Source organism: Astatotilapia calliptera, chromosome 3, assembly GCF_900246225.1.
Source record: "Astatotilapia calliptera chromosome 3, fAstCal1.2, whole genome shotgun sequence".
NCBI classification, from domain to species: domain Eukaryota; kingdom Metazoa; phylum Chordata; class Actinopteri; order Cichliformes; family Cichlidae; genus Astatotilapia; species Astatotilapia calliptera.
The window spans coordinates 10,837,827-10,850,206 of NC_039304.1; the positions used below are offsets into that span (position 1 = coordinate 10,837,827).

The following is a 12,380-nucleotide window of genomic DNA, read 5'->3' on the forward strand; positions in this document are numbered from 1 at the left end:
ACACCCTCGGCAGTCTTCAATCAGCCAATGTCCATCTCTTTGAATCATCCCTATAACCTGATCCAATTTCAACAGTCTGCTTGTCACAGTGATTTCTAACAGCGCTACGCGGGCCAAGTGTATTTCTATTCCTCGATGAAAACAGCCAAGAAACCTTGCTGCGCAGTAAAATGGTATCACATAGTGATGCTCAACTTTCCTGAAGACTAACATTGATTGGTCAGTTCATCTACAGGAAAGATCCATAGTGGTGATACAAAGTTTTCACATTACAGTGGTTCTAGTACTTTATGTGCTTTATGAGATAAAGGCCATCTAGGACCAAAAACTAATGGTGGACGATTGGATACGGCATGACATCTGACCAGACTCAAAACTCACAAGACACAAGACAGAAAGAGGGAAATACAAGAGGAGGGCAAAGGGGAGACTCGTCTGAAAATTAAGGAAGAGCTTAGGCAAAAGACAGGAAGAAGATAGATGAATAGGAGGAGGAAGAAAGATGGCAATGACAAATGTGCAAGAGATTACATACAAGATAAGAGACGGCAGAAAATGAAGGTAAAATTCGTAACAGAGTCAAAGAGGAGAAGGAGACGAGATGCAGAGTTCAGATGGCGGTCCCAACACTTCACATGTGGCTGTGGTTGACCTTCCACCTTTCTCTCTCCCTCTCCATCCGGCCCTTGTTTCTCACCACTCTGTCAGGATGTCAGCAGCGTTTGTCGACACTGTGTCGGGCCCTTCCCGCGATTCTGCGCATCCGTTCCTCCACTTCTACTCCTTCGCTCCTGCCTTCACTCTAATCTCCCAAACATCTGTCTCATAACGGCAATTTGTGGCGCGCCGCTTCCGCGCATCAATCGAGAGCCAAACCAAGATATCCACTTTGTGAAAATACTGGCACACAGGAGCAATTGGCACAATAGTGAAGCTCATTGTGCTCTCCTATAAAAGGACAGGACGACTCTGCTCGTGAGAGAGATCGGTTTTTCTGGTCTGAAATGTGTTCATTTTAAACACGGCCTTTCACAAACATGTCATTGTGAAACCCTGGTTTGCATCTCCAGCATCGTTAGAATTCAGCGTTGAGACATGAACAGCAAAGGGTCTATTTGAAAACGGAAAGGAAGCGTGGCTCGACAATATCTGATCTTGTTTTCAGAAAGCAAAGATCACCCTAGAATGCTGTGGCAGATATTTCCTATCAGAGCTGCAGCGTGCGACTGGATACGGTCAGGCTGAAATGCAAACCTTTACAAGAAGGTTCAGCTGATAACAGTTTTACTTTCATTTAACATGCTAATACATTTCTTGCTTAATAGATTATGAGTAATGAGCAATTCAGGATACATTAAAAACTAAACTATAAAAACTTCTCTTATCCAACGCAATGGATGCACACTGATTGGGACAATTATTTAGGAAAATGATGGTTGTGTGTTGAAAAAGGTTGACTTTCATTGGCTATAAGGTGAAATTCAAATAAGCCAAAGTGCAGACTATGTGCATTTCTCTTCATTTTTTAAGCTGAAAATACAACTCAGTACTACAAATAGACATCCCATCCCCCCAGTAAGCAACTGAATATCGTCTTGGAGGCAATACCCCCCCTCAGTCACTTCCAATATTGTCTCCATTTGGCACGATCAGCCGTACTGGCATTAGCATATACGAACTTCGCAAAAAAACTCAAACTGTTAGAGCAATTTTTCAGACATTTTTGAAAACGCTTTGATTCCTGATGTTTTGATACAACAGGTTCCAAGTATTTAAAAACTACTCATGTGACATTTCTCACAATATTGTTTTACATGGGTGTTTTACATGGGAGTTCCGCAAGGAAACGTTTTCGGTCAACTGCCTTTTTTTTTTTCTAAAGTTTTTAAGTACTTAAAACCTGAGTAAGTAATTGTTTTATATGTTTTTGATGCAGTGACTTTTTTCTTCTAAAACACACCCTGTTCTTTAGACCTTTAGCAACACAAGTGTTAGAACTCTAATCCCTTGAAAATTATGAACAAAATTTTAAAAAGGAACTCAAAAAACATCTATAACAACATGTCACAACATCTCACCCAGCCTCTGTTAGTTATATAGATGCAACAAATTCCTCCTGCCTCCCATTTTGGTGTCTGGCCTCAAAGGAACTCACTAAACCACTACAGGAGTGTGATTACACCGAGCTCACCTTCCTTCCTCCTCTCTGCCTTTGCTGACTTCCTGTAACATGTCTTGGCATGCTACCACCACCTGCACTACAGCGAAATAGTTTGATGTAATAACCAAAATATGAATCAATCATGCCTGAATCAGTTTTCAGGCATGAACTCCAGGGGAGGGGTGAGACTCGGGCTTGGATGGTGTCCATAGCTGCCCATTTTTCACATGTAGAGCACAACAGAAGACATTCTCACTCCTGGAAATGATATGTAGGGTAGGGCATGCCGGGGGGCAGGACACATGATACTGTCTTGGTTGCTGTGAAATCTCTGGATGATTAGCTGCTCTATCCTCACATGTGCAACTGGACATCATCCAGACTATAGGTAGCTGGCAGCTTGAAGATCAGTCCTTCAGAATGCATCAAAAGTGTGTATTCACACATGCAATCTCTGTTGGGCTATCTCTAAAAAAAAAAAAACCTCAGGAGGGCCACAGTGCATGGATGATTGCAGCTATATAAAAACAGCTCGATAGAGCTAATGGAGGCCAAAAACTTTAAAGTGGTTCTGTTATATTATTTTTTTTATTTTGTCATGTATAGACTAATGTCTGATGTCTAATTAAAAAAAGACTAATGACTATGTCTTTTTTTTTTTTTAAATCCATTTCTTTGTACATAATTTTAATCTCTTGGAAAATCCAGTTGATTGATTGGTCGGTTGATTGGTCTTAGTCAGTGGTAAGATTCATGATTTGATTATCAAATAAAAATGCACTCGACTGCACTCTCAAGCCAGTGGTGTCAGAGCACAAAAAACAGTGCGAGTGCAACATTGGCATGAGTGCCACCGTGCGTCATCCTGGATGCTGCCGCGCATGTTTGAGCTGTTGATGTTGTCTTGGACATCCATGAGCGCATCATGTCTGGTCTGATAGGCTTCTGTGAATATCTGACTGGACAGAGGCAATGTGATGAGGTGCTCCAGCATGTACACCGAACACTATGCCCGTTTCACCAGCACAATGGCCAACGATCAGGAGTTTATCCAGATGATTGCTTGGCCAGCATTTAGTCTCAGTAGGTTTTCTGTTGAACACGCCAGAACATGCTGGGTCATAACCAAGTTTTAGGCTGCACTTATCCAGGAATGGAGAGCAATGCTTCAACAACAGATCCAGACAGTTTTGCAGTCCACGTGCTATCGTCACATGCATAAGAGCCCATGCCTCACATTAAACTTATAGTGTTGGTCTATAAAATCTATTTAAAACACAAACTACAGTTTTCTTTTGACTAGCACATACTGTTGCCATGGTGGGTGCTTATATTAAGCACTTATAGGGGGAGGAATCTACAATGGCTTGTTTCAGACAAAGGACGAGGGGGCTGCACCAAGGTTTCATAGTTTTGCACGAGTAGAAAAACTTTTATTTCGTCAACAAATAAAAATGAGATGAAAACATTCCAGAGAGACGAGATCCAATCTCTCACCAGTAAACCTTTACACTTTATATTTTAGTCAGATGAATCGACTTTAGATCAAGTCTACTATAATTTTATGATATTTAGTTGAGTAAAAATGTAAAATTTAAACAGTTAAATTATGACTGAAACACAATAACATTACAGTCAAAAGACTATGACTTAAAAAATATATAATTATAGTCGGAATTAACACAGATAAGCATTATTTTAAACAACGAATCATGCAAAGCTACTCTGAGAGGTTATTATAATCAGACCAACGCCATTTTCAGTTGATTTTCTAAACTAAGCACTAAACAGCCTGCAGATATGATGGAGGTATTGAGCTCTTGGCAAGTAAGCAAATAAGAATATTTCCAGAATTCAAACTATTGCTTTAACAACCTGAACGGGAATGGGGTATTATAACTGAGCAGACCACGGAGTCATTAAAATTAAACAGACTCACAATCATCCAAATATCATATTTGGCTTTTGATATGATGTTTAACTTTCATGACTTTATCCAAAGCACACAGAAGTGTACTTCAAACTAGATTAGAGTAATGGCAACCGCAGAAAGAAACGCCTAGATGGAATTTCTGAATTGTGAACAAGTGCTGGCTGTCAGTTTGGTTTGCCAGCACGGTCCTGATAAACACAGAGGACAACAGCAGCTTTAAGTTTCTTCAGCTGTCACCAAGATTATAGTTCTGCGCCCCTATAAGTGAACTGCTGTGCAGTATTTCAAGTCTGACAAAATAATCCCAACCAGATTGTGGGAAATGAGCCCAAAAAGCAAGCATTTTATGGTCCAGCGTGCTTCACTCAATTTACAGGGTTTTGAAATGGAGCCAAAACCTGTAATCCCAAAATGATGCCAGGTTCCCAAACCTCTGTACAATTAATGAGCAACTTGTGATTCCATGGGACTTTGTTTACAAGCCCAAGTCTGCTTGTAATTATGCAACGTGAATATAAACAAGTCCACAAATTTCGGAAAAAGTCTACTTGGCCTATTCATTTTGGTAATGACCAAAGCGAACATGGAAGCGTGTGCTCTAAAAACAAGACAGAAAAAAAAAAGAAAAATCGATTGAATGAAACGTGCAAACACTCTGCATAAGAGGCAAATGTTAATGCTGTTAAAGTTATTTCTTTTTTTTCTTTTTTTAATTGACTCTTAAGATTCATATCAGCACACTGACAGCGATCCAAGCAACTCTGTGGACAAACTGTCTGTCTCTGTTTGTTTAATTGGCTGTTTAGGAGGAATTTTAACCAAATTCCAGTTGGAATTTGTCTAAATTGAATTGTGGCCAGGCTGCAGAGGGCAGAGCAGCTGCAATGGTACAGTCAACAGACGGACCAAGGGAGAGTGAAGGAAAATGGTTTGGCTCTGGAGCCTTTACAACAAGCTCAAACAGGAAGTCATTCAACACAAAACGCACACCCATGACAAAACAACCACGCGTGCACACAGAGCACGTGCGCTTGTGTGTGTGCGGACGAGCCCGATCGCAGACGAAAGAGGATCAGTTTGGAACACATTCCTTCCTCCCCCGAGCATGAGTCAGTATTTGTGTGTGTGTGTGTGTGTGTCATTTGATGTGCCTACAGCAGACTTCCTAAAGGCCATTCAGAAACAGAGCTAAAGAAATCTAAAAACAATAAAAGTGGAAGAGAATACAGCAGCTGAATGGGTGACGTGTGTGAAATACAAGAGAGATGAATTAACGGAGGAAAGAAAGAGAGCGAGGCTGAAGCTTGAAGGGATGGTGAGGGAAGAACAGGATAAAAATCAGAGACATGTTGGGGAGGGACAAAGTAATGAGGAAGAGAGGAAAAGAGGGGGGTCGAATGAGGGTTTTTCATATAAACAAACTGTACCGCCCTCAGGCACTTTCTGTATATGTGTGTGTTTCCTAATGCTTATCTCAGTTTGCTAAGTACTTAAAGGAATACACCAAGTCTGTGACAGAGCTGGCTTAAAACTTTGGCGAACATCACTCTGAGAAGAGAAAAATCACATTCAATATTCTTAAATATCGCAGTTAATAAATGACAAGCAACCACCAACAGTTACAAAACTACTGGCTCGCTATTATTTTGGATTCACGCTCAATTTAAAGCAGATGACGTCCAGTTTAAACACACCTCTGAGGCTTTAAATCTGGAAAGCTGCATCGTTCTGTTTCTGTGTCGGAAAAGCAAAAAAACCAACTTTTAAATCAAACACAATCAAATCAAAGCCGCACGCCTACATTTTCTTGTTTCCATTCCTAAACTTTGAAATATATTAATTATCTGACTGAAAATGATTTTTATATTAGTACAATCAGGATGACTGTGTGTTGGGTGGGTCATTTTTGCCTGATTAAATGTTCAAAGACGCTGTGACAAAAGACTTTAAAGCCTTTTTGTTATTTCCCAGTAAAGATGAGGGCGGCTCTTTGTGCGAAAACAAAACATAACAAAAGAAAAAAAGAAGGGAAAATAATTCAACAAAAATACTGATATTTCAAACATTAATTGAAATATCAGTGTCGACTCATAAGCGGTGCATTTCTTCATTTTTTAAAAAGTGTAACCACAGGAAAACTTTGGGGCAACTGCGCCCCGAAGACCTTACTAATCGGAAGGTCGGTGGTTCATTTCCCGGCTCCTCCGGCGTCTGCATGTTGAAGTGTCCCGGGGCAAGTTAATGAACCTCAAATTGCCCCATTGAATCCTTCAGAGTGTGTGTTAGGAAGTACTTAAAGGCATAGAGTACAGCGCAGTGGGAATGGGCTTTGAGCGGTCGGTCAGTGCAGGATTCTGCAGACCTCAGCTGGGCTGCCATGTTCTTTTTAGAGAGAATAAGCTTTCTCCTGGCAACCCTTCCAAACAAAACACACTTCTTCAGTCTTTTTCTAATTGTACTGTAGTGAGCTTTGAACATTTGTAATGCTAACTGAGGCCTGTAGACTCTGAGATGTAACAGAGTTTCTGCATTGCACTGCACAGTCTGACCTTGGGGTGAATTTGCTGGGATGTAGTTTCCTGTGGAGACTGTGTTACCCTTAACGCACACCTAAATGCTCCAGATCACTAAACTGCCAAAGCATCTGCTTTTATTCAAATGAAAATACCACTCCACTAACCATTTTGTCATTTACTAGTCCAAATATGCAAAATGTGCTTCTTCTTGAAGAGTTTCTTGCAATGGATAAATAAAACTCATCTTATCTTGTGTCTGGGACAAATAAAGGCATCAATTTGGAGACAACTGAAAGAAAATGAATGCTGACTAACTGCTTTAAAACTGGTAACCTTCGTTTTTCCAGCTGTTTATTCTCTAAAACATTAGCGAACCGGCGTGTGTGTTATCTGTCCACTCAAGATGCCCATTTTGTCCCACTCGTACGGCAACGATGCCCAATGTACAATAACAGGCAGCTTCAAATCCTGTCATCGTAAAGCTGACACCAGATAATGTTTATATGTTGATTTTGGTGAAATAACTTGCTATAAAACGGCTGTTTGCTTTAGCCCTATATTAAAACGAGAGGAAGGTGCAGCAGCGCAAAACACACACTAACTCTTCGTGTTTTGTTAGAGAACGAACGGAAATCAAAGGGAGTAAGTTCAACAGCAGTTTGTCAGCCTTGAAGTTATTGCTGAAAGAATGCGGAGCTGAAAATATGCACAAAAAATACCAAACTTTTACTTGCTTTAACGCAGCATTTATCGTGCTGTGTGGAAAGGGAGGAAACTGAGATGCTCGTTGACTCTCTGCTGGCTAATTAGAAGCATCTTTTTCACTCACAGTCTGACTGTGTGAAAGAAGCCGACCCGTGTTCCTGAATAAAAGCACCGAGTCTCTCGCTTTCTTTAAATATTAATTCAGTCTGTTTCATGTCTAAGAACCTTTCTGGACACCGACTAGCCGGAGGCTTTAATCTCCAAACTCTCAACCACAGTCTCACTTCGCGATGCCGATTTTAATCCTCAGAGCAAACGTGCAGAGCACTCCTCTGCACGTTTTAGTAGCAACAGGCCCTCTTGCGTCGCCGTAACTCACTTGTTGACAGCGAAGGGAAAAAAAACGGAAAACAGAGAGGAGCGAGAGACAGACAATATTTTTAAGTGTTCACACACTTAATAAGCGGTATAACCATTTCCTGGGAATTCCCTTTGAGAGACAGAGAAACAGAAAGCTAGTGTGTGAGAGAAGGGAAGGAAATCAAAGGGAGTTCAATGTGTTGCGTGACGAGACACTTTCCATGAAGGCCTGAAACATACACACACCATTTTATTGTGATGACATGTTGGGCTGTGTTGCTTATAAGTTGTCTTACTTTCAAACACTCTTGTGGTTCTTTTTCTTTTTTTTCACCCTGTTAAATTGCACTTGGCTGAAAGTTTCTCTGCGTCTTGTGTGTCAACACAACTGCACCATGTCTGCAAAGTGCTGCTATGATAACGGCTTTATTGGAGCTACACACCTGCCCGGCAGCGAGATTGTTGATGACCTGCACCGCACATGGATAAACACACTGTAGTGTACACAGTGCGAGCAGCTGTAATATAAATCCAACACACAGGGCCTGCAGACTGAGCCCTTCAGTCAGCCACTCCGTTAATCATTGATGGACGCCCAGACACATGGACACCCCCCCACCCCACACACACACACACACACAGGTCAGTGACACAGGCTGGTGTGTGTTTAGGTTTCCCCGTACACACTTCAGAAACAAGCAGAAACCAGAGGGGAGAATTAATCACAGAAAGAAAGAAACAAAAACAACATTGATTCCAAATAGATGCAAGTCCTGCAGAGACAGGTGCCTTCTTCCTTAATCCCCTGGGAAAAGGAGGGAAGGTGGTGCAGAGGTGGGAAGGAAGAAGAGGGAGGGGAGTGTGTGTGTGTGTGTGTGTGTGTGTGTGTGTGTGTGTGTGTGTGTGTGTGTGTGTGTGTGTGTGAGAGAGAGAGAGAGAGAGAGAGAGAGAGAGAGAGAGAAGTCTGAGCTGAACCGGAGCCCAGGGGGAAACCGGCTTGACAAGAATTCAGCACAACACTCACATTCAAGCACAGATGCCTGCTGGCGACTACATGGGGAACTTTTTTTTGGCTGGAGTATCTGATTAACGCACACATTTGCAAATAAAGTGCGCTGCTGTGTTGAGCACAGACTGTGCACATACACCTGTAAATACATTATTACATCTGTGTCTACATCTCAGCCACACACGCGCGCACGCACAGGCACGCGCGACAGTGGGCCTACTGTCAAAACTGTCATGTTGTCCCTTGTCGTGTCTTTTTAGTCAAAGCGTGCCGCATCAGGACGGCCGATCGCGCTCGTGTCGCTTCAAGGTCTTTTGCGACACGCAAACATAAATGGCACACTATTATGCGTTTGCTCTGAAGGAAACTTTCAGACATTTCATTCTCACCTCGTCCCACTTGACGAATTTGCCGCCCTTCTTCAGCTCTTCGTGGACGGCCACGGGTTTCAGCTGCAGCGCGTGGACTCCCGGCTTGGCCCCGGCCATGACAAGGGACTCCCAGCCCGGGTGCCAACGCCTAAACCCCGGCTACGGCGACTTGGAACTCCTCGGAAGGAACAGAAGGCTCTTCCTTCCTGCACTTCCAGCCCCAGAGCTTCTTTTACTGTTCTTCTTCTTCTTCTTTTTCCGGGGAGAGGGTTAATTGAAACACCGAGCGAGGAAGGCAGGGAGGGAGGTTCTTAAAAGTCAGGCACTGTCCTTAAAAGTTAGCGAGCCTCCCCGAGAGTTTGAAGAACATGAGTAAAATCCAGACTAAAGACAGGACTCGGGTTGTTTCAGTGCGCACCGCCGCCGCCGTGTCTTGTCCGCGTCCACGCAAAGCGGTGACGCGCCTATAATTCCACTTTTTAAAAATTATAAGCTTTGATTCATATATTTGTTTATTTGTGCAGAATCCTTTAATCACGCACTTGAGCCCTTGGAGAGATCCTTTCCTTCCTTCCTTCCTTCCATCTGGTCGACCCCTCTCTCCTCTCCCTCTCGTTCCACTACCAACTTTCTCTGCTTCCTCTCTCTCTCCCTTGTCGCCTCCGACGCGTTTTTCTTTCTTCTTCTCTCCTCCTCCTCTCCTCCCTGCATGTTTTCTGTAGGAAAAAAAAGAGAGGATTTTTGAGAGGAGAGAGGGACGGCGTCAGATAGCGCTGAGTGAATGAGAATGGGGTGGAGGGAGGGGGGGTGTAGTAAAATGGGTGTGTTTTAATTCAGTTCCTCTGCCTGCTTCTCTGTCTCCTCTGTGCAGCATGCATGCAACAAAAGCTCAGAGAACACGGTCCAGCATATCACATATATGCACGATTGTTCCTGTTCCATGATTCAGCATCTCCAAATCTCCCCAACTCCATTCAATCCTAACTCTGCTTCCATTACACTGGGAGACCTGGAAGTGTCATATTTAAAAAATAATGACCCTTTTTTAGACAGTTTGGTCCCTTATTTGAAGTAAATCTACAAACTTCCCATCGTGCAAATTCAAACTGTCTTCCGTTAACGTTATGCTTTTCCCTACATTTACCTCTAAGTTCATATAAAACATTGCCAAGGTCACGGTAAGGTCATCTCAGGCTCTTCTTGCTTTGAGCAAAGAAGCTCCGCCCAGCTAATGTTCCAAGTTTCTTTTTGCTAGGCTAGGGTAAACCAATCAGAACCCCCAAACCAACCACAGGCAGATGGCCGCCCCTCCCTGAGTCTAGTTTTGCCAGAGGGTTCTCCTTGTTAAAAGGAAGTTTTTCCTTCCCACTGTTGCCAAGTACTTGTTCATAGGGGGTCATTTGGGAGTTTCTCTGTATTACTGTAGGAACGTCTGTTTAGCACTTTGGCTGACACCCTATGTCTTTTAAATGTGCTATACAATTAAAGTTGACTTGATTTGACACTGTGTTGTTAGTGTTTAATGCCGAGCGGAAGACCACACCTATGGCCAATTTAGAATCACCAATTAAAATAGCATGCATGCCTTCAGAGTGTGAGACCGGAGTGATTCGGAAACTTCCCACACAGAAACACGCTAGCCAACCAGCAGCCCAGAATCTTCACCATACGTCACGCCATTCTGCTAATCTTTAAAAATCCTCCAAATAAAACAACATAAAGGGAAAAGAAATCCCTCTTGTTTTCTCCGTGCGTACAGAGAGGACACAAACATTTTCTCTTTTGAGCAAAGACAGAAGAGTGACACAAACTATTGCTCTGAGGCACGGGGCAAGGAAAGCTGGGTACTGACGTAAGAGGAATAAAATATTGTGTAAGGCCGTTTTTCATTAAATATCACAGGCGCACGTAGGTCCCCCATGAAAATATTAGAGACATTTCCTGTAGTTCACTGCAGGGTGCAAAAGCAATCACCAAGTTCTTTTCATTCTGAATTACTCTCGCCTTCGAGTGCTTTAAGTCTGCTTCTTTGTTGACACTGATAGATTGCCTGCACAGTCAGCAGTGTTATTAAAAGACAGTATCACTGTTATTGGAAATGCATAGTAATCAGCTTAAGAGGTGATTTTGGAGCAATGAGTGGTCCTGTAACTCAGGAAGTTGGAATGCGCCATTAAGGACGGGCTCAAGATAACAAATCTGCGTTCCAGAAACAGGAAATAAATCCGAGGACTGGCAGGTGAGGTAACTGAAGATCTTTTCCCCCCTCCCCTCCTCCAGATCAGTGGCAGCGTATCATGTTTAAAGAAGCATGAGAGCAACGGAGGTGGCACAGTTAGAGCACGGGCCTGTCCAAATCCTGCTGCCAAGCAACGTTTGGCTCCTCATAAAAAAGTGCTCCAGAGCAACTGATGTTTTTTAAAATTGTTTCTTTTTTTTGGCAACTATTGACATTTTCAACTCCTCTAACTACGCTGGGCAAGAATGTGAGATATGCTGCAGCTTGCTGACTGACAGCAATTGAGTCTTGTGTGTGCGTTTCCTTGAAATCAAAAATCATGACCCTGAATGAGGCACACTTTCTGTACAGCATCTTGCATGACACCACACAAACACAGGGAGGATTGATGCATGTGCATTCTTTCTGCAGTGCAGCACGCATGCATGAGCACGGGGCCGTGGCACATCTTCTGTGGGTTCACGCAAACAATGTTGGGTTGAGTCCTGCATTTGAAGCGTGGGCACCTGTGCTGTCAATAGGCCTCTCTCCACCTCCCACTCTCTGTTTCACCCAGTTCTCTTCCTCTGGCTGCCCTATCTTCTCCCTGCTAAACAAACTCCCTCTCTCCTCCTCACTATCTCATCTCTCATTCCAACAGGTGTCGCGCTCCCATTGGCTGCTGAGGCTTATCTGCAAAGAAAAAAAAATTAGGTAATGGAATTAGGTAACAAAACATGATAAAAGAGTGAATGCAGACGCTTACTTACATGCTTACATTGCATGTTTTCAAACTGTACCTGGAGTAAGATCAAGATCCTGGAGGGTGCTTCAGCCCTCAGGTCTCTGAAACAAAATCTCTCATGACCTAAAAACCACAAATAATGTGTGTATTGTGTATGAAGTGTGTGTGCGTGTGTCTAAGGTGAGACTAAACCTTAAACCTTTTCCTGTTAAAAGGGTGTTTTTCCTTCCCACTGTCACCATCTGCTTTCACATAGGGGTCACTGTTGGTCTTTATCTTGAGGCAACTGCCGTTGTGATTTGGCGTTATATAAATAAAACTGAAATTAAATTAAATTGCCCATCAACTACTTTAGAGGAAGA

General features: G+C 42.8%; 1 protein-coding gene across 2 annotated transcripts in view; it reads right to left on the reverse strand.

Moving 5' to 3' along the window:
- The window catches only part of plcb3 (phospholipase C, beta 3 (phosphatidylinositol-specific)), a 54,289-nt gene extending 44,548 nt beyond the window's left edge, over positions 1 to 9,741 (reverse strand). For both annotated transcript variants that reach the window (XM_026161723.1, XM_026161722.1), the window contains exon 1: positions 9,074 to 9,741. In XM_026161723.1, coding sequence (XP_026017508.1) covers positions 9,074 to 9,172 — 99 coding nt within the window. In that variant the 5' untranslated portion in view covers positions 9,173 to 9,741. The remainder of the gene's footprint in view (positions 1 to 9,073) is intronic.
- Between the last annotated feature and the right edge of the window lie 2,639 nt (positions 9,742 to 12,380).